This window comes from Rissa tridactyla, chromosome 5, assembly GCF_028500815.1.
Source record: "Rissa tridactyla isolate bRisTri1 chromosome 5, bRisTri1.patW.cur.20221130, whole genome shotgun sequence".
In the NCBI taxonomy this organism is placed as follows: domain Eukaryota; kingdom Metazoa; phylum Chordata; class Aves; order Charadriiformes; family Laridae; genus Rissa; species Rissa tridactyla.
In genome coordinates, this window is record NC_071470.1 from 6,456,066 (window position 1) to 6,476,299 (window position 20,234).

General features: G+C 40.5%; 1 protein-coding gene across 39 annotated transcripts in view; it reads right to left on the reverse strand.

Moving 5' to 3' along the window:
• SORBS2 (sorbin and SH3 domain containing 2) overlaps positions 1 to 20,234 on the reverse strand; it is a 243,112-nt gene that overhangs the window by 57,219 nt on the left and 165,659 nt on the right. For 22 of the 39 annotated variants that reach the window (XM_054203757.1, XM_054203748.1, XM_054203755.1 and 19 more), the window contains 6 exons: positions 19,957 to 19,983; positions 18,836 to 18,960; positions 17,246 to 17,863; positions 9,497 to 9,976; positions 4,138 to 4,282; positions 1,623 to 1,798 (listed from right to left, as the gene is read on the reverse strand). In XM_054203757.1, coding sequence (XP_054059732.1) covers positions 1,623 to 1,798; positions 4,138 to 4,282; positions 9,497 to 9,976; positions 17,246 to 17,863; positions 18,836 to 18,960; positions 19,957 to 19,983 — 1,571 coding nt within the window. Of the gene's footprint in view, positions 1 to 1,622; positions 1,799 to 4,137; positions 4,283 to 9,496; positions 9,977 to 17,245; positions 17,864 to 18,835; positions 18,961 to 19,956; positions 19,984 to 20,234 lie in introns of those variants that run through there. The other 17 variants (XM_054203760.1, XM_054203765.1, XM_054203763.1 and 14 more) reach the window with 9 other exon arrangements.

Consider the following 20,234-nt stretch of genomic DNA (forward strand, 5'->3'; position numbering starts at 1 on the left):
ATACTCGTGCACATTTAAAATGTAATCGCAGATCAGTATCTTGAAAACAATCTCATTTCCAGCTAAGTCCTAAGGAAGCAGAATAAGGACACGGAGTGGCACACGAGACACACACTCACCCATACACACGCGTAGCATAATCTTTTAACTCATATCTCACTGAGAAAAATATTAAGTTTACAAGCTAGGAGATATTTTAAAATTAAAACATAACAAAAACCCGAGCAAATCCAGCTGAAAAATGTCCTAATTCAAGTTACGTTATGTTTTTAGGTGAAAATCAGAGAGACTCAGACCATACAATCCGAAAGTTAAATATAGGCTGGCAGATTGCCGACTCTGTTAAGCACCCTTGAGGGGGATTTCTTGAATAATCTTTTATAAATGATATGCACCATATTAGATCAACCTGCTATTAAAAAAAAAGAACCAAAATAATTACTTTATCCTATAGAAAGCATAGGGGCATATTTACTTAAAAAGGGGGTAGGAAGCTACAAGCATTGTTGCAAAGAAATTTATTCATTTTTAAAGATTCTGATTGTACTACTTTTTAGGTCAAAAATAAAGCAAGAAATGACAGAGTTTCCCCCCCTTCTTATCAAAATTGTCCCCCAATCTTGCCACTCATTCTGAATTTTTCCTATTGCTTTTCTCCATCAATTCCCGATTTTCCCCCTAAGTTTCTCAATCCACGGAAGCAGTTCTTGGCAATACAACCCAGCCCCGTGTGTCTGCAGTGGCAGAGAGGACACATCCAATAGCTGCTACATCCTTGTACCTCCCAAAGACTTCACCTGCAAGGGCTCTGCCGCTTTCATCCTGGCTCCCACTCTTCTTACTCTTTCTCCGTCTAGCACAGTACTTCTTCTCCGGCTGGGAAGGCCAGTGAGAAATCCCTTTACGGACCCAGTACAGCTGCCACTGTGCTCTCTGGAGCAGCCAGAAGAGGCTGCCCTGACAGCAGAGTGGAAAGAATGCTTCAGCATAGTGAAAACAAAACTCCTCAGTTCGACATCCTGCGACCGCTCAAGCAGGGACTAGTGGCAGATGATCAAAACCGGGCCAGCCGCAATGAAAGGGCTGCCACGCTGCTCCTTTACGTGTCACTCAAGGGCACAATGATTATATATCGCGCTTCCACGAAAACACTGGTCGCTTACATTATTATCGGAACAAAACTATTCATTCCTGCACTACCCTGACGACATAACCATTGCACCTAAAAATGCAGAAGCGTGAGATTTTTTTATATATACATACACATATGTATACACGTATAGTTGCATGCATGCATATATATAGTATGTATAAACTTTATTTTAGAAATCACAAAAGAAATGCAATTACTGCATATCTCCAAAAGGCAAGAGCTACAAGAGAATCAAGAAAAGAAAGATAAAGTTTTGGCTACTTCTAATTAAAACTAGAAACATGAGGTTGCCCAATTATGCTCCCATCAGCATTCTCCTTTTCCGTCAACACACAATATTATATTCACGAGCTCGTTGATTACGCACACTGTATTCCGCATTATATAAGACTAGAAGAATGTGAAAAACCCATTACCAACAATCAGTTCATTGTATGAGTTCATACACAGATTCCCCAGAATTTCCTACCGTTCTAATTGCTGTAGGGATTCCAGATTCATCCACCGGGCCAATCCCTGCATAATGTGGAGCTTTAATGACTGTAATTTTTTTTTCTTCTTCTGAGGATCTACAGATCGGTATTGTACTGGTGGTGGTGCTGCTGCCAACAGTCTGAACATGCTGTGAGTATGTCTCTGTGGACTCTGTAAAGATAACATGACAGAATATTGTGTAACGATACAATAATCACACTTGGCAGTTATAACACGCTTCCCCACTTCATTATGCTGTGCAAAGACTGACAACAATCTTAACCACATGCATATACAACACTTAAAAAAAAATTTCATCTTAGCTGGGGCTTTGCCCTGCTTAATGTTACATTAACAGAATTATAAACTTATTGGAAGGACCAGACAGGCCATTCAACTCAGGTCTTCTTAGATTAGAGGTACTTTTTCCCAGCATCTTGCTCACTAAAAAAGAAAAGAAAACAAAAAACCCCCAAAGCCAGCAAAATCCATTGTGAAATAGTGGCAGCAGCCTTTTGCCTATAAACCAAACTCTTGCACCTTTCCTATCCATTCCTTGAAACTAGTGATATAACTTCAAAACTTCTCCCTCCCACCCCAAATCTAGCAACGTATAGAAAATTGCTGTTCTGTAAGTACAGCAACAGACTCCAAACAGCCCTCCACAAAGACTTATGCGATATGTGTTTAGAAACACTGTGCTGATGCGTGAAGATTTTTAAAAAACGAATTCTGACATACAATTTTTGTCCTTTAGAATTATATGTTTAAGTGCCTCTACCTATAATCCACAAAAACGGACCTCAGTAAGTTGGCATCTTTAGAGCAACCTGATGATCCACCCCCAATATTTAGGTGAACTGTGCAGGCTGCTGCTGGTTTGTGGCCACTTGCAATATTTTACCCATCTTCCCCAAATCTTCCTTTATAGTTAATGAAATTAAAAAGTCACTGTTACCATTTCCCTCTAAAATGCAGTCGTTTATTGAAGGAAAAACCCCTCACTGCTGAGATGTGTCATGTTTGTACTGCTGCAGATGATGGAAAAGAGCCCTACTCCTTCAGGCAGCCCGTTTCAGTAAATTAGTGCGCTGCTAGGACAAAGCAGCTATTTTTATTTTTTTTTTTGCAAGAGCAGGTACTGTGCTTGTAAGACATTTCCACCGCAGGATGAATGAACGTAGGGAGTAAAAATAAATATTCTAACACTATTGGTGAAGATTACAATTGCTGTTCGTGTGACATCAACATCTGTTGATTCTACTGAAGCAAAATATTTGAATTGTAACACAGATCAGCAAAAGGAGCTCTGGTGAGTGAAAGCTCTAATTTTAATTTGAGTATTTCTGTTCATTCCTACTGCAGAGAGACGGATTTGGTGTGGCTGTTTCAGCTGTTTACTCAAGTTTGAAATCCTGTGAATAATCCAGTGCTACACATATATGGCGAGGGGCAACTCTGCGTGGCAAATGTCTGAATATTTGGGCCTTCTTCCCAAAATGCTTGATGTTAAATTTAGAAAACATTTTGGATTTGATCTTTCATAGGCCTCAAACTGAAGCCATCAGTGGGATTTTTACATAAGCAAGGAGAATTAAATCAGGCTGCGGAACACAGAACTTCAGTGTCATACAGGAATAGAAGCCTTGGGAAAACACACTACTTACTTCAGGTACATCCATCACAGATTTGATACGCCTTTAGATCAGCAAACTGGAAGCAAGCAAAGAATCTAGAATTCTGGGATGTGGAAGACCCCATGTATACGTTTTTTGTGCTTATCACTATGATAGGGAGAGCAGCATTTGCCTGAGCTGTAAGTCTCAGAGTGAGAACTGTCACCTAATTTCCCTCCGTGCACAACAAAAAAAGTAAATTCCAGGATCACATTAACATTATTTCACAGGTATAGTCTTATCTGAGTATGCAAAACACTGGTAGAAAAAGCAGCAAGCAAACAATTGTTCTGGCAAAACTGGATTATACTGGCCTTTCTAAGGCTGATCATGGATTTTATTTTTTTTTTAAATTAACAACGCCCTACAAAAAAAATACATAAAACAAATTATAGACTGACACGTCTCTAGGTGTTTAAAAGCCTGAAGCCCCTCCCTTTGCCGGCAGTATTTCTACAGAAGATTAAGGAAGTTGTGGGGAGACCCAATGGACAAAGTTGGCCCTTGGCTTCTTAAAGAAGGCAAAATCTGAAGCGGCTGCACAGCTTGAGCTGTTTTGATATATGCCCCTTCCTCGATAAAGCCAGTAGAAAGGTGGCAAGAGGTCACCCTGACACATATAAGGAATAAAACTTCATAGCAGCTCCGGCTCAGGATCACTACTGCACCTAACAATAAATGCTATTTTTTTTTTTGCATTTCCTTCCCAAGGTAGATGAATAGACAATACCTTCATTATGGCTGTGAAGCACTCTGCCATTGTTTGCAGTCTTTGCCACATGAATTGGAATATGTTGCGTAATGTATAAAGCAAACATTCTGCGTGAGGCTTACCCATCATCCTGCCATGCTGCATGATAACAATGTTGGAATTGAGCGAAGCTGGCGGAGGGTAAGCTGAAGAAGGGGAAAAAGGCCTTTGGAAGTGACTCACTGGGCTGGCAGCCGTGCCAGAGTTCCCATTCACTGTGATCTGAGCCTGAGAGAAACAAAACAATATCCCATTAGACTACACACAAAGCCCTCCGACCGCCATCCCAAACAGAGTGATGCAAGACTGCCATCCACACAACAATTACCAGTTGTCAGGTACCCGGCCATAATGGCATCTGCGTTCACTGAAATACAAAATTCATCACAAGGGGAGCAGCATGTGTTCCTTATGTATCTTGTACCTCCCCCGTTCTCGGTAGCATCTCTTTTAATGCAGAACTCTTCTTTAAATCCAAACAAAATCAGAAGTGCAACAAACTTTGCTCAATTTTATGGAACAAAAGAGAAGAACTTAAGCATGCTGTGAATGTAAAATATGAGACTACCTGAAGCAGCAAGGCAGAAGTAAAAAAACATATTAAAGGGCATATTATTTTTACATTTAAAAATGAAATGGTTCATGACCTCTTGTATACATTTGTATTTTGGAGATTACTGATTTGATCTGAAATATTTAACGTCTTAGCCTCCAATAGCTAAGAGAGCAAAACAGACATCCTGTGAACTCCTCGGTGCATTCAGGGGTTTCTCATTTCAAGGGTGTCTTTTTTCAGAACTGAGCTGAAAAGTCTGTGTTGCAGTGATGCCTCCGTTAAAGCTTTTGTGTTTAAATGTTTCCTCTCTTAATAAAAGTCCAGAACCAAAATGTCAACTCAGTTGGCTTTCCTCACATCATCCTCCCCTCCAAAAGAACGTGGAGCTGGAAGGATACAAAAGCTCCATGAGCTCAACCATAGCATTTTGAGAGGTATCACGGAATCACGGAATCTTCAGAGTTGGAAGGGACCTCTAGAGATCATCTAGTCCAACTCCCCTGCTAGAGCAGGATTGCCTAAAGCACATCCCTCAGGGCTGCATCCAGGCGGGTCTTGAAAATCTCCAGAGAAGGGGACTCCACAACCTCCCTGGGCAGCCTGTTCCAGTGCTCTGTCACCCTCACCGTAAAGAAGTTTTTCCGTGTATTTGAACGGAACTTCCTATGTTCTAGCTTGTGCCCGTTGCCCCTTGTCCTGTCGCTGGGAACCATTGAAAAAAGCCTGGCTCCGTCCTCCTTAAACCCACCCTTTAGATACTTGTAAACATTAATCAGGTCCCCCCTCAACCTTCTCTTCTCCAGGCTAAAGAGTCCCAGCTCTTTCAGCCTTTCCTCATAAGGGAGGTGCTCCAGTCCCACAATCATCTTGGTTGCCCTTCGCTGGACTCGCTCCAGTAGTTCCCTGTCCCTCTTGAACTGGGGAGCCCAGAACTGGACACAGTACTCCAGTTGTGGCCTCACCAGTGCAGAGTAGAGGGGAAGAATGACCTCCCTCGACCTACTGGCCACAGTCTTTCCTATGCAGCCCAGGATGCCATTGGCCTTCTTGGCGACAAGGGCACACTGCTGGCTCATGGATAATTTGCTGTCCACCAGGACCCCCAGGTCCTTCTCCTCAGAGCTGCTTCCCAGCATGTCCACCCCTAACATATACTGGTGTTTGGCATTCTTCCTTCCCAGGTGCAGGACCCTACACTTGTTTTTGTTGAACCTCATTAGGTTCTTCTCTGCCCAGCTCTCCAGCCTGTCCATGTATGAAGCCATGTTTTCAGATGAGGATCCTAGATGAGGCCCAGCCAGCTCTACGCTGCTTCAGGGGTTCACCCACGCTCTTTTCCTGCATATTATCTTTTGGGGAGAGCTTGTTTCTAGGGAAGGCAGGGTGTAACTATGCCCAGAACTTTACACCTTCTTACTCATTTACTACGGCTTTTGTTTCTCTGAAGAGAAGAGCAGAACTAGTGTGAGTTCTTTGTAGACTGGGAAGCTAATCCCGTGAATTTCTGTAATAAAAAACTAAGATATTCCTGTCATGGGCTTTACCGAGTAGCTGGGTTAGACAGTAAGGCTCTTACACTATGTAGGTACACAGTATTACGAAAACAGGATCCACACAAGTAGCTGATGGATGTCAGTCGTAAGTGTGTACGTGGCATGTCCATACAAGACATTTTTGGATTTGCTTCTAAAGGTTTTAGAGAGGATATCAACTCAGATATAATTTCCTAGTTCCTAATGACTTTCTTCTGGAGGAACGTTTCCCTGAAGGTGCCTATTGCATTTGTTTATCTGACGCATCTTGCACTGGTGAGAGAGTTAGCAATAAAAGATTTGCAAAGTTTCAAGTTCCAAGGGCCTTTCCTGCCCTTGGAATCATTTGGGAGCTACTGACATTTCTATCTGACAATGCGATGCTTTAGTTCCAGGTGACAGAGTTTGTTCCCAGATTTTACACAGAAATCTTTAAGATGCCTATTTGTGAATGAGACCTTTTACTTTCCCAGGTAATCTCCTCTGTGGGAAAATAAGATGATACAGAAAATAACTATCTCACCAAATGCACCTATTTCCCAGCTTACTGGGAAGATAATCCTCATCGCTTTCATGCTGTTCATTTCCTCAGGCTCCTCCGTTTATTTTTTTCTCCAGTATACTTTACCCGTGCTCCTCTGCCAGCAGAGCCACCTCCTTCTGCTGCTAGGTAATCAAACCCTTGTAAAGATTCCTCCTAGCTACCAGGTTTAAACTTCCTTTAATTTGCCTGGGCATCAGAAAGAGCAGCTCTCTGGGCTTCCGAATCAGAGCAAAGCATCTATTTGGGGCTGAAGCTGCTTCCCAACTTTCTGCTGAGGCAGGCAGCAAAGGGAAAGAGGTTCCATCACGGATGTCTGAGCAGTTTTGTGCAACAATGCTGCCCAGCACACCCCTGGCCTCAAGATGCTGAATTAGGCTAAAACACTCAGGATCAATTCTTGAAGCTCAAGACAGCCCCGAAACTCGGGAAAAGGCAAAAATCTAATGTGTACTTCCATTTCCAAGTTTCCATTAGATTCCGCAATTTTAAACTACATAAACAAAAAGAACCCATGAAAATGACTTTATAAGGGACATGTTCATAATTGGAACAGAATCAGAAAGGCTAGTTTCCAAAACCAGCTGTTCTCTGATTTTAACTCTAATTCTAAGCATAAGCCCAAAGAAGAATTACAATTCTCATACTTCGGAGGTTTTCAAAGAAACTGTAATCTGTGACTAGAAGTATAGCCAATTAACCACAGCTTTATGTTTAGCTCTGCCTTTTGCCTGGAATATTTTACAATTTTGTTGATTCAGCTCTTCCTGATGCTGTTTCTTCTTCTCAGAAGATCTGCTGTAAAACCTTTTTGCCTAAGCTTTCATTAGGGACCTCAAGAACAAACAAACATCCCCAACGTGGACCTAACGTCATGAAAGCTTTGAAAGCGGGCACAGTGCTGGATAGCACAATCCTATATTAATTTTAATGTTCTCTCAGCAGATTTTGTCTACAAAACCAAGAGGAATCTCCTTTGATAATGAAGATCATTACAGGAGTAGAGCTACCAGCAGCATACGTGTGTGTGCCACCAGCTTCCCCATCGTTTTCTCATTTCACAGACACATTATAGTCATAGAATCACAGAATGGTTTGGGTTGGAAGGGACCTTAGAGATCCTCTAGTTCCAAGCCCACTGCCCTGGGCAGGGACACCTCCCACTCGACGAGGTTGCTCAAAGCCCCATCCATCATCTGTTTGGTCCTTCTCTACAGAGGGTGGGAGACGAAGACTTTTCTACGCTGCAGAGGTAGGTCTTGACAGCAGTTTAATTTCTGTGGGGTTCTTAAGATCGTTTGGGGATTTTTGTCCTTTGGTGGGAGACTCATCCTTTCTCTTTGTCCATCCGTGGAGAACAACTGTTATGCTCATCCCTGCCATGTCTGAGAGAGAAAGCGGTGGTCAGACCTGACCATAATGTATCCCTCTACAGGGAAATCCCAATAAAGGAAAGAAGGACGGACTTTCAGCTTACAAAAATGGTGCTCAAAGAAAACAAATATAGGTAGCTGATTATTTTAGAAGCAGTTTAGAAGAAAACACAAATGTTCCATGCTTCCCACAGCTAGTAAATGGTCACGTAGTGATTGAGCCTCATTTACACGTACCAGTCTACATTGATTACGGGATCTTTGATTACAACTACTGGGCTGTATGCAGTTTCACTCGACTTGACTTAAAAAAAAAAAAGGTTTCAGAGCTGTGTTACAAGAGTTAGGAATGACAGCTTTTACATGCCTGTTACGAATATTATGTTTTTAACACCATCCAGAGCGCTGACAACAGATTGTTCACTTTCCAGGTGACTATGTGCAAGTTTGGGCTCAAAATACTTTTCATAAAATATACATGAAACTTTAAAAATATATACACTGTTTGTTCTTAAACTTGAAAATGACAGCATGCTGAAGTATTTGTACAAAGTCTCCACACTGTTGTGACCCAGTAAAACTTTAGACTCAGAACATCTCCCTGTTTTGTAATTCAGCAACAAATTGCTCAATTTAAATGACGGCTTTGTTCTGACTCATTTTAATCATGCAGATAATCTCAAAAGAAACCAGAGTGATCTGGATTTGACCCAAATTCCATACCTTCTTTCTACCCATATATGAGTGTACTAAGGTACAGAAAAGTGAATGTACGTATAAGATGTCTAATTACATGATGGTTTTTTCCTTGATTTAACCAAGAGAAAAGTAACGGGACACTTGGGTACTACGAGATTATTTATGAAGTTCACTCCTGGAAGAAACCGTGCTTAGGGGTGGAAAAGGTTAGTTAGAGGAGAGAAAAACAGTTTTGTGCAGTCAGTGGTGGTGGCTGGGGAAAAAAACTGTGTTAAATATTACCAACATTTACTATGAATATACAAGTTATAGTATTGAAATCTGTACCTCAGTATAAACGAAAAATGGTGGTAGCCCAGAGGCTGCAAACTCCACAAACCTGTCCGTTGCTAACAATATTTTAAACAAATCTCTTCGAACTCTACGGACCACTCGCTTTTAATGCATTTAGAACCGATATTTTTTGAATTTATTTTCATTTATTTTGAGCAAAGTGTTTGGTAGACCTTAGCTGACCATACAACTGTGCAACATCTTAGAATCATTTTCCTATTACAAATCTGCTACGCCAATGGCTTTTTGTTAAACAACTGTTTCAAAACATACTGTCAGACTGCGAACACAGAAAACTACTAACGGAATACTTGTCTGTGCAAGGGGAAAACAAACAAGTCTGAATTCTTTTCCCCTTTGACAACCTGTTTGAACAAAACGGAGGAGGAAAAAAGGAAGCATAATTACATGAGAGGTGGCAGCAGTGTTGGTTAAGGTGGTGCCATCTGACACAGCAGACATCTGGCTCAAGGTTGGGGAAGGTGTTTCAGAGCAGTCAGTGGTATCATAGCTACAAGTCTGCAGCTCATCTAGAATGGCCGTGGAGGACTCACTCACTGTGCGGGAGGAGCACTCGCTCATGGCAGAATCTGTGCTTACAGAGGCCGTTTCGTTCCTGTGGATAAGGCTTTCGGAAGCTAGGTATGGGCATTTGTAAGAAAACTGTGAAAGGGCTGGGGTTTTATAAAAGCGTGAAGGCAAAAAATCATCAAGCGTTGGCAAAGAATATGGTACTAGATGGGTGGCACTGTCTGGTGAGAAAGAGGTTCTGTTAACTGGTACCACGGGAGGAGGAAGAGGCAGTGGAGAAGCTTCTGTTGCTGTTTGTCTGTGTGTCTGTGAAGCATTTACCTCCATCACAGGGGCAGTTACTTTCTGGTTTCCAAGCTGAGATTTGAGGAAAAAAAAATAAGAAAAGAAACAGATTACCAAATGAATAAAAAACTTTTCCCTTTGCCTCTTGCTGTGTGTAGGAGAATTACAAAAGCGTAAGTTTTTCAGCAGCCCGAGGAAGTTCACATTCACATGGATTAGGAAGTAAATCAACCACGCTCTATATTAAAGTAGGAAAACATGAAAGAAATGAATGCACCAAATACTAGTGGAAGCAATGCCAGAAACCATAGTGTGCTGGGGATGAATTTCATAATGTGCTGCATCTATTAATGATCCCGGTTGCGCATCGAGAAGGTTCACACTCCTTTATACTTGCCGTAAACATGAGGCTGGAGAACGTCATGTTCATTTTGTTTGCAAAAGGAAAAAAGGAACCTGGAAGTCTGATCTCCGTAAATGTTACTCTCTCTTTGGGAAAAGGACAAGTATTATTTTGAAATTGACTGTAATGTATATTGTGTATTTTGAAATCAACTGTAAAGTATAATGTATATCCTGCCAGATGGGCAGGGCTGCAAGCTAAATGGAAACACTAATATTGAACTCTCGTACAATCTGCAGGCAACGGGTTGTGGGCTTCTTTGCCCCTTCTGACTGAATACATCTTCTCCACTGCCTCTCTAAGAAAAATGTTTGGATGATCTTAGAATTTCCAAGCACCCTGGAAGCACCCTGTCAGCTTACTGGGTAAGGTGTACGCGTAGGAGCCTTTTCAACATTGGAGGACACAAGGATTGTTGGGGTAACTGGTATAAATTTGAGGAACAACAAAGATTGGGAGCACAAGAAAAGGACAGAGATGACTTGTACTGAAACAAAACACACTAGTTGTTTGGCTTCAGCATAATTCCTTAAAAGTATAAGGGAACGTGCTCATGAGAGTGCTTCTGAGATCTGCCACACAATGTACGGGGCTTTATGTTCTGTCATTTCAAATAGGACACAGGACACTGGGTTTAAACTAGTCCCAAAACTGGCTTTTTGCATCTGCAGCTTCTTTTTACATTAAAGACACATGAAAAGCATGTTGGCATCCAATCTTTGTTAAACAGCTGCACAAATCCCTCTATACTGCCTATTAGCCACAGGCTTTCAATCAGTTCCTGAAGTACGTAAAATACTGCCTACTTCAGCACCCACGGCTTCACTTTTGGTAGGGCTGAGGAACTCTGGAATAGCTGCAGGGGAAGAGCTACATAAACAGAGGACAGTAAGATACCGTATCCAGTAATTAATATTCAAAAAAGCAACATTTACTCATAGATATCACATTGTTACCAAAAATATTATGGTTATTTCCTACGCTCAGAATAGGCAGATGTCTTTAATCATTCAAAAAATGTTTCAAGCCATCAGATTAAAATGCCACTTCGGCATTTTAATCCAAAATCTGAAAATATCTTCTAAAGCTCTTATGGAAGACTTGGAACACAACCCAGATTGTGCTACTTATGAGAGGTCACCGGGGGTCCAGTTCCATAACTCTTGCTGAGATCAACTAGAATTTACACAAATAACCTTACTGAGGTCAATGGGACTATCCCTATAATAGGCATTTCAGAAAAGAATCTTAAGCACGTGAACAGCTATCCATCACTTGTTCCAAATGATTCAAAAGAACTCTATGGCATTACTGCACCTCTGGGGCAGACAAAAATAGCCAGAAGATGCTGTTAAAGTCTGCAGTTAAAACAGTGAAGAAACTTAATCAAACAGCTTAAAATCCAAATCTTATTCACAGCAATGTTTCAAATCTACAACTGGAAAAAGAAAAATAGAGTAAATCTGAACAGATTAATTAATCGGAAAATCAATAATTGAATATATGACTGTAAAAGGAGATATGATCTTTAGAGATAAATAAATTGCCCACGGAAACTTCAAAAGAGCAATGGAATACTATTAAAATAATTTCATGAAAAGTAATCATATGCAGATGTGAAACAGCCAGTTGTACAGCACAGTGTGTCAGGGGTTTAAGATATGTGCACTTACATACACATATAAGAAACAGTAATTTCACCTCAGAGATACATAAAGGGAAGACAGAATCATTATACATGATGAACTTCTTCACCCACGTCATAATTCAAGATCTCCAGCAAAAGACATGAACTAGGAGATCCCTAATGCAATTATGAGGCAGAGCCAATATGAAGTTCTGAAGTTCTTGAGAGCAGGTAACCTCTCAGCATCCCCAGAAGAAAAGTTACATATGCCTGAGCCAAAAGATGAAAATTGATCTCTAAATAGTTAAAATAACAGGAAATGTTGGAGACTTGGGAAACCTAGTAAGCCTTCTGGCTTCAAACTGAGAAGATTGCCTGCATGCTTGAGAAACAAAGGGATGGACAACATAAGAACAGATATTCAGGGTGCATCCAGAGAGCTAGTGAAATTGAGTTCTTAAAGAATTAAATTAATTGTGTTTGGCAAATAATAGCTGATTTCACCAAGCCAAATTCTTAAAATGAATATAAAGTTATCGTTCTTACAATGTGGGTAGAAGGAATGCAGCAATTCTAGGTACAGATTCCCAACATGAAGTTTCTCAGCTTTGTAGAGTAAAACTTGAATATTCTGCCTGGTTCTAGAATTCTGTCATAGCTACAACCATCACTCTGGGAAAGAGTGGCTGAAATGGTGATTTAAAAGAGCATTATTTTTGAAAACTGATTACACCGTTTAAAAAACATGAAGTGTTGCTAAACTCTAAATAGAATCATTTGGCTACTACCAATCCATATTTTTCATCGCGGTGAAAAATATGAGGAGGACAAGGCTGAATGCATTCCAGTGTGCTTCAGATTAGGTTTGTTATTGTTATAGCGCAAGAAACGCTAGCGGAAGTCAGGCGGATTAAATGCCAAACAAGTACTTAATCAATTAGAATGAGGAAAAACTAGTTAGACTACATAATTATTTTGGATCGTGGAGCAACTCTTGAGAGAGGGAGATAAATGTCATCACAGTCTTGACGTGAACTGAAGGTCTCAAGCGCAGCTTTCTGCTGGTCCTTAGAAATCTTCACCTTCCATCAAATAGTAAAATGTCAGGCCTGAAGAATACAGTTTCTACCAAATCCACATAAAGTAGACGTGTGACCCCAGTATGTGTTTCAAAACCAGTCATCTATCATTTCAATGCAAGATCTGTGGGCAGTGGTGTGAGATTACTAATGACACCAAAGTGCTGGCCTTGCTTCGACAGTCAAGACACAGATAAGGAGACTCAGAGATAAGTGAATCAACTCATTTTGTTAATGCATAGCAGAGTTTAGTAATCAACAATCAAATTACACCCATACGCTTGCACAAATGGGTAAAAATACCTCTATTTTTAATTGTTAAAAGCTGATGTCAAAACCTCCAAACCGCTGCTGCAAGTGGTATTCCCTATGCCCATTTTCGTGACCTAGCTCTCTTCTACACTCAGTACAAGGAGGTGGAGTTCAGCCCTTGCACAAAACCACACTAGTGATACAGAACTTAAAATGAAAATTATGCGCTCGATTTTCTTTGCCCTCTGTCCCCAAAACATTGAAACCTGTCTTCTCTCTCTTCTAAATCACTGGATGTATTGTCAATACCTAACAAACAGGGATGTATTAGACAAACCGATTCAGAAACAATTTTTTGAATTCCAGGTTTATTTTCCTTGCTTCGCTTCTCTACAGCCATCAGGCTGGCAAAAGAAACATTTTCATTAACATCTAGAATAGTAGTTTTTATTCCTCCAGGACACCAGGACTACAGCAAGTGTTCACTCATTGTGGAATTCAAACAAACGGGACAAACGTTTTGCGTCCCCAGTTTCAGAGAGCGGTATCTAGAACAAGAGGACACTTGGGAACTCAGGAACAAAATGAACATAAAAATACCAGGTGTTTGTTTGAGAAGATGCGGCTCAGAATTCTTCATCAGTGTAGAACTTTCTCTTATAAGAAATTTGGACGGCAGAATTTACTACCATCGGTGTCATACTAACAAATACTAATTTCTCTGTTGAAATAGATTAGGTTATTTCTCCTGTATCCACTGTATGGTACAGAGCAGCAGCATCTCTCGAGACTGTAATAATGTAAAAAACCTAATATTGAGCAACCTGAATGCTTCTCTTTTCATGTATACTTTTAAGGGGTTTAACCTTTCTCTGAGTAGGAGTGTTTACAAAATGCCACTTGGTGAGTCATACCACACTTCTGCTTGCGCCTCATGTTTCAGCAGATACGCTCTGAAATTAAGTGCAAACAGGAGCACAAACATAATAAAATAGATTAAAAAATACTGCAAAATTGCCGTGCATGAACTCGGACCATACAAGCTCTCTGTTGGCTGTATTTTTCCATACTTTGTGACATATTATAGTTGCACATGTTCCCTACACACAGAGATACCCACCAATACAAAGTATTTCTCATTCATCACCTCTTAAGAAGTGATGATCAGCCAATCTTACCTCATTCTCCTCCACACGCATAAACCCAGATGCAGAGGGAGAGTTGTCTGTTTTTACAGCACCTTTCTAAATGTCTTTGGGTTTTGAGAGTTTCTGTGGTAGCTTTGAACATTGCTGATGGGCTTAATCTACAGCCTGAGAGCATCCTTGGGGGATACAGCTTAACATAACAACCTACGATCTGCATATACAGAAGGATTTTAACTGGTGTACAAAGTCCTGTAGAGCTTGCAAATCTAAAACAATTTAAAAAATGAAAGTACTATCACGCACAGTATACTGAAAGCTATCTTGTCTTTGTGAGAGAACTTGTGAACTTTGCAAATACCATGAGACAGAGCACTAAGGGGGATCATAATTTTTGGCATTAGTTAGAACAGTTCCAAGACTTCAACCAGAGATCTGAATCAGAAAAGAAATCCTTTTCGACATATAGCTGTAGGCTTTATTTCTACCTGTAGCCCATGGCATCTTGGCTTTGGGACCTCACCTGACGCAGAATTTTACACCACCACACATGCTGCTTTGTACTCTAGTTTTAGGTATGTATTTTAACACAGAGCTAGCAAAACCCACCAGCTCCATGACTCGATTGTGATGCCAGATACACCAGACACTAATGTTTAGAATTTACTTCAAAGCTGAACATCAGGGAGGATGTCAGCTGAATTTCGCAGGCAAAAGATCAATAAATAGATGCAGTCTGAAAAGCTGGCTACTTTCCTTAGTGATCCCTGTGATCAAGTGAAATTTTTATCATTTTATTCAAAAAAATCCAGTTGCCAAATTTCTGATCATTCTTCCCACACACTGAAACCAAGGAGAGGGCAGAAAAATAAGTGTAGAATTGCCAATCAAATCACAGCTACTTTTCTAACTTTTGTCAGCTCATAATGAAACTAAACCAGATTCTAAAATAAAAAGAAATCACAAAATGTGTTATGACTCTTAAAATTTAAAAAAAAGGAGCTAGAAGATAAATGATTTTTAGTCATTCTGATTAGAGTTTATTATTTTGGATCATTAAAAAGGTATTTCCCCTAATTCTTGTTAGCTGGCATAAAACTACTTTCTGTTTGAGAGGCACTTTGACTTATCTGAGCATATCTAATGCATCATGCTGCTAACAGGCTGAACAAGTATTAAGTGAAATGAAAACACAGACACCTAAGTTGTATTGGCCACATTTACACCTGTTCTACTGTCTGACCGTGCTCCTCGATGCCCATATTTAAAAGGCTTGCAAGCCTGCCTCCTAAAATCTTCATACCCTAGCTAGCCGGAAAAAGCTCTTGCTCAGCCTTCATTACTGTCTTCTTTACCGTGGTTCTTGCTTGAACCTGTTCTACTCGACAAAAATCACTAAGTAGGGAACTGTTTTTTCTCAAGGGTGAAGTAACATGTTTTTCTCAAAATGTTCTAAATTGTATGTAGCCTAGTAGAAGGGTTTAAGATGACAGTTTTGTCTCCAATCTTGAGGACAAACGTGATTAATTCTTGCGTGCTCCCGTTTGTTAATGGAGTGAATTCAAATGGAGCACTGCAAATTGTTGCCATATAATTTCACTGAGCTTTGTTCTGATCGAAATTTTTACTTGGGAGTTGAACGGGGGAACTGACACATTACAACTTGTAAAACCATCCTGTAGGTAACGCAGGCGCTTGTGGCTTCCAGAGTAAGGACCTGGTTGAATGTGATGCTCTGAAAGAACCACAGTCCGAGCGAGCAGATGTGTTACTACTATTGCCAACGGGGCTGTCAACGGAATTCAAGTTTGCACCACTGATTTCAGTAGAACCAGATGAACACAAAACCACCACGATGGGATCCTGGCTCAGACAAAGCTCTGAGGCAGATATGACTAGACCTATAGCAATCCCCACCTCCAACTGAAGGGCTTTCAAACTCAGGTAAGCTGGTATATTGGTAGATACGCTAGAACAATTAACTTTTAAAATAGAAAAGTCTTAATGTGACTAGGTAAAGCGAAGTAGAAATGACAAAGTATTCTCTCTGTTTGCCTTGCATGTATTTGCTGCTGCTTTATTGCTCCCAGGCTTATTTTATTTGACTCAGTAACTTTCTGAATGGAGATCAACCCTCCTCTGGTCCTATAACTGTGTGCTTGATACTCCCCTTTCTCCTAGGTGAGCTCAGTATAGTTAACAAAGAATTTCCATCTCAGTAGGTATAGGGGAAACAGAGGGACTTAAAAGTTCAGTGCCTTGTGATGCTTCATGTAGAGGTCATTGACAAAAGATTTTATCGACCCATTTTCTTTAAAAAGCGCTATTGCACAGGACACGCAGGAGACAGCAGTGACTAGCCTTGCAGAAAGCACCGGCTGAGAAAACATACTTTTTTTTTTGGTAGCCCTAGCAAACTGGCAGAGCTGCATTTGTAGAAAGTCCCCCAACCCAACCCTTTTCTATCCATACTTGATCCTTCCAGCACCTATGGCAGCATAACGCTGTAACACAACCCCCTCTAGGAAGAGCCACTTAAGCAGATGCATCACCTACAATCCACTAATTTCCTACTGCGCATTTGCGCTCCATAAAGTGCTCACAGAGGAACAAAGAAATCTACCTTCCAGCTCAGCTGGGTTAATTTTTTTTTTTTTTTTCGCAATACCCTTCCAAAAACTTCAGGTTTTGTTCAGTTCTGTTTTGATCCATGTGACAGGTAGTTTTACCCAGAAAACACAAGGTCTAACTTTGATAATGTAAGTATAACTAAACAGAGGGTTATTAAGTGATTCATGAATGATCTAAAATAAAAGATGGAAAAATTAAATATACCACATGGCATTCTGCAGCCTGTGAAGAAGGAAGAACTGTAGACTTTTGTCCCAAATCCTTTGAAGCCATCTTTGAAGTGTCTGGAGAAACACTAGGTGGATGTTCTTGGATTTCAGGCTCTGCTTTATTGTCAGGGATGGGAGCTATCTGAACGGAAAGGGATGCTGTGTGTTTCTCAGGCACGGGGTTACGGGCAGGTGAGACAGGCCTTTGTGGAAATACTGGCACTTCAACAGGCTTGAGCTGTTGCTGGGTATTACAACGAATGCTACTCGCTGGGTCGCGTGTCCGGGTTAATTTCAGGGTAGATACCCTACGTTTTTGAGACTGTTGCCTTTGGCCTTGATGGAGAGTAGTACTAATACCAACTACCGTGCTTGTGCCTGCACTGGAGACGGAGGTGAGTGGTTTAGTGATTTTTTGTGCATAGCACACACTCGTGTTAGATATTTGAGAAGACATTGTCTTCTGGACAGATTCCTCGTTAGTGTAAAAGGCAGTATCTGTGGGAAGGTGTTTAGCCGGACCGGTCGTTACTGCCTGGAGGTTAATTTCGTTCTTGTGATTAGTTACTCTTGCTTTCCGAAAACTTTCTTTTCTAGGGGGTGGCAGAGGTGCCTTATTTGCCAAAAGCATCCACACACAGCAAAATAACATTGAAGAAGAAACAGAAAGAAAGTATATGTTAGCAGGAGATACAACTCAGTTTGACTTTTATCTTTAAATAAAGGAACTAGCAACTTAAGGGGCTTCACCCCAACAGCGCTCAATTCAATGGACAAGTGAATTGGTCGGCTTCCCACCACCTTTTGCTGTGCAGGGCTGTACAGCTTGTGTTTAGAAAGCCAGATGCTCCGTTTGCTCAGAGTAAACTGGGATCAGAAGGGAGCCCACAACAGTCCATTTTCTTTTAAAAAAACAATTATTATACTGAATAAGAATTATTCCTGTGAAATTGTTCACATATGTAAGTAATTTGCAGAATGTACTCCATGATCTTAGATAACAAGCTATTATTCACAGGTAACAAACATATATAAAACACACAGAGCGTCTTAAACCTTTGAATTAAATTAGTAACAGAGACAGTACTGATGTTGGCATGTTCATCTTTTTTTTGACAGATAAATATGCTTCCAAGTATTGGCTTTTTTTAATGTGCTCTAATTATATTGTCCTACAAAACAGGCAGAAACATTGTCTACCTTATAATTACTAAACCTTTATCCTCAGATATTATTTTGATGACCGATGCATTTCTCCGAGTGTAAAATATTAATAAATACTCTTTGAAGTCTGGGAAAATGCCTAGAAAGCTTTTATTTGTGTATGACCTACTTTCATTTAAGCTGGCTGTCTTGTTCATTGAAAGCAATTTCTGGTAATTAACCTGGAGGCATGCATCATGTGTGGAGTATATTTTATCTGTGCAGGAAACCAGTTTGTAATGACCCATATGAACAGATGATTCAACTGTCTGGAAGACATCAGGTCAATGTTCCATAGAGATATCCCATCTATATATGCTACCCCCCAAGAATAACCCACACACAAATGCCAAAGCATGCAATTTGGTGTGTTCAGTTTTACCTGAGTTGGTGATTTTTTATCCTGTAGATTTGGCCGCACGCTCCTAAAACCTTTTGCTGTAAGAGATGAACTGCTAGCATCTCCATTCAGTGCCTCTCTACTTCCATCATTGTAAGATCTCCAAGCTTTTGTGAGGAAAAAAGAATCAAAGCAGGGTTTTTCTGTGATTAGTAGATCTGCATATTGTTATCATCATAGCAACCCAGCCATTACACACACTGTGGAAAAGCTTAGTTCCTACACGACTGACACTGCCGCTGTTATCACCATGGACGTTATTAGAACAGGGCTAAAGCTGCCACTTTACACAATATTTATCTTTAAAACTTAGAAAACTCAAGCAGGGACAATAGTGCTGGTAGCAGTTTGATGTCTCCCCACAGACGATGGGTTTTAACCTTGGGGGTCCTTTGGAGACATTGGTGCTTCAGCCCCTGTATAAAGCAGGCCAAAGTACTTTCACAGATTCGGTTCTTGAACTTCACTGCTGCATCGGATTTTGAAAAACATCCCAGCTCACGTAAAGTTAGTTGGTCATGGCAGTTCCACCACATTTCCCCACCACACCCAATTAGTTGTTCCAATAACGCAGCTTATTTCCAAATCTGAATGACACCTTGATTTTACAACCAACAACCATGTTTTGTCTCTGTCTTCAAAGCTGGAAATGCCCTTAAGGCATGGTCCAAACATAGAGGGGGATACTTTCACGCCTCAACGAGTTACAGATTTGAAGACAAAATATTATAAGAGGCTGGGAAAAGTAACACATTATGTGAGCAAGCTGCTGTGTGGGGTGGGCAGAACTTGCGATCCTGAGTAAGGGACTAAAAAGGAAATAGCAAGTGCCACTGAAGCGAAAGGTGGCAAATTAGCAGTCTGTATTCTCCCACACAATTCATTTTCTGACAACATATACTGTGTTACAGGAAATACTGCTTTCAAATGAGACCTGAATTCGAGGTCTTAGCCACTTGCAATTATTATTACAGTTTCAGTGGTGCCTTCCTTAAAGAATGTGGACATATGGAGCAACGAAATCAAATAAATGGAAGATTGTTATAATTCATTCACTTCCATAGTATTACACTGAGGCATAAATAACACAGTGTTTTATTTACCTGAATCTGGAGACTGAGAATCAGATCCTGAAAAAGAAACATCCAATATTAATTTGTGTTAGAAATAAAAACGTGATGACCAAACTTGAAAAATATGTAGGAGTCTTTCTGTTCAGTTACCTAATTCCCTCCTGTTGCCTAAGCACACCTCAGATTATCAGAGCATAGGCAACTGCGCAATGTTTATTGCACAAGTTCTACAGAAGGTTGTAACGCGCTGAGAGTTATTGTCATTTAATCACTGCTACTTCAGACAGCTAATAATAAATAAACAAACT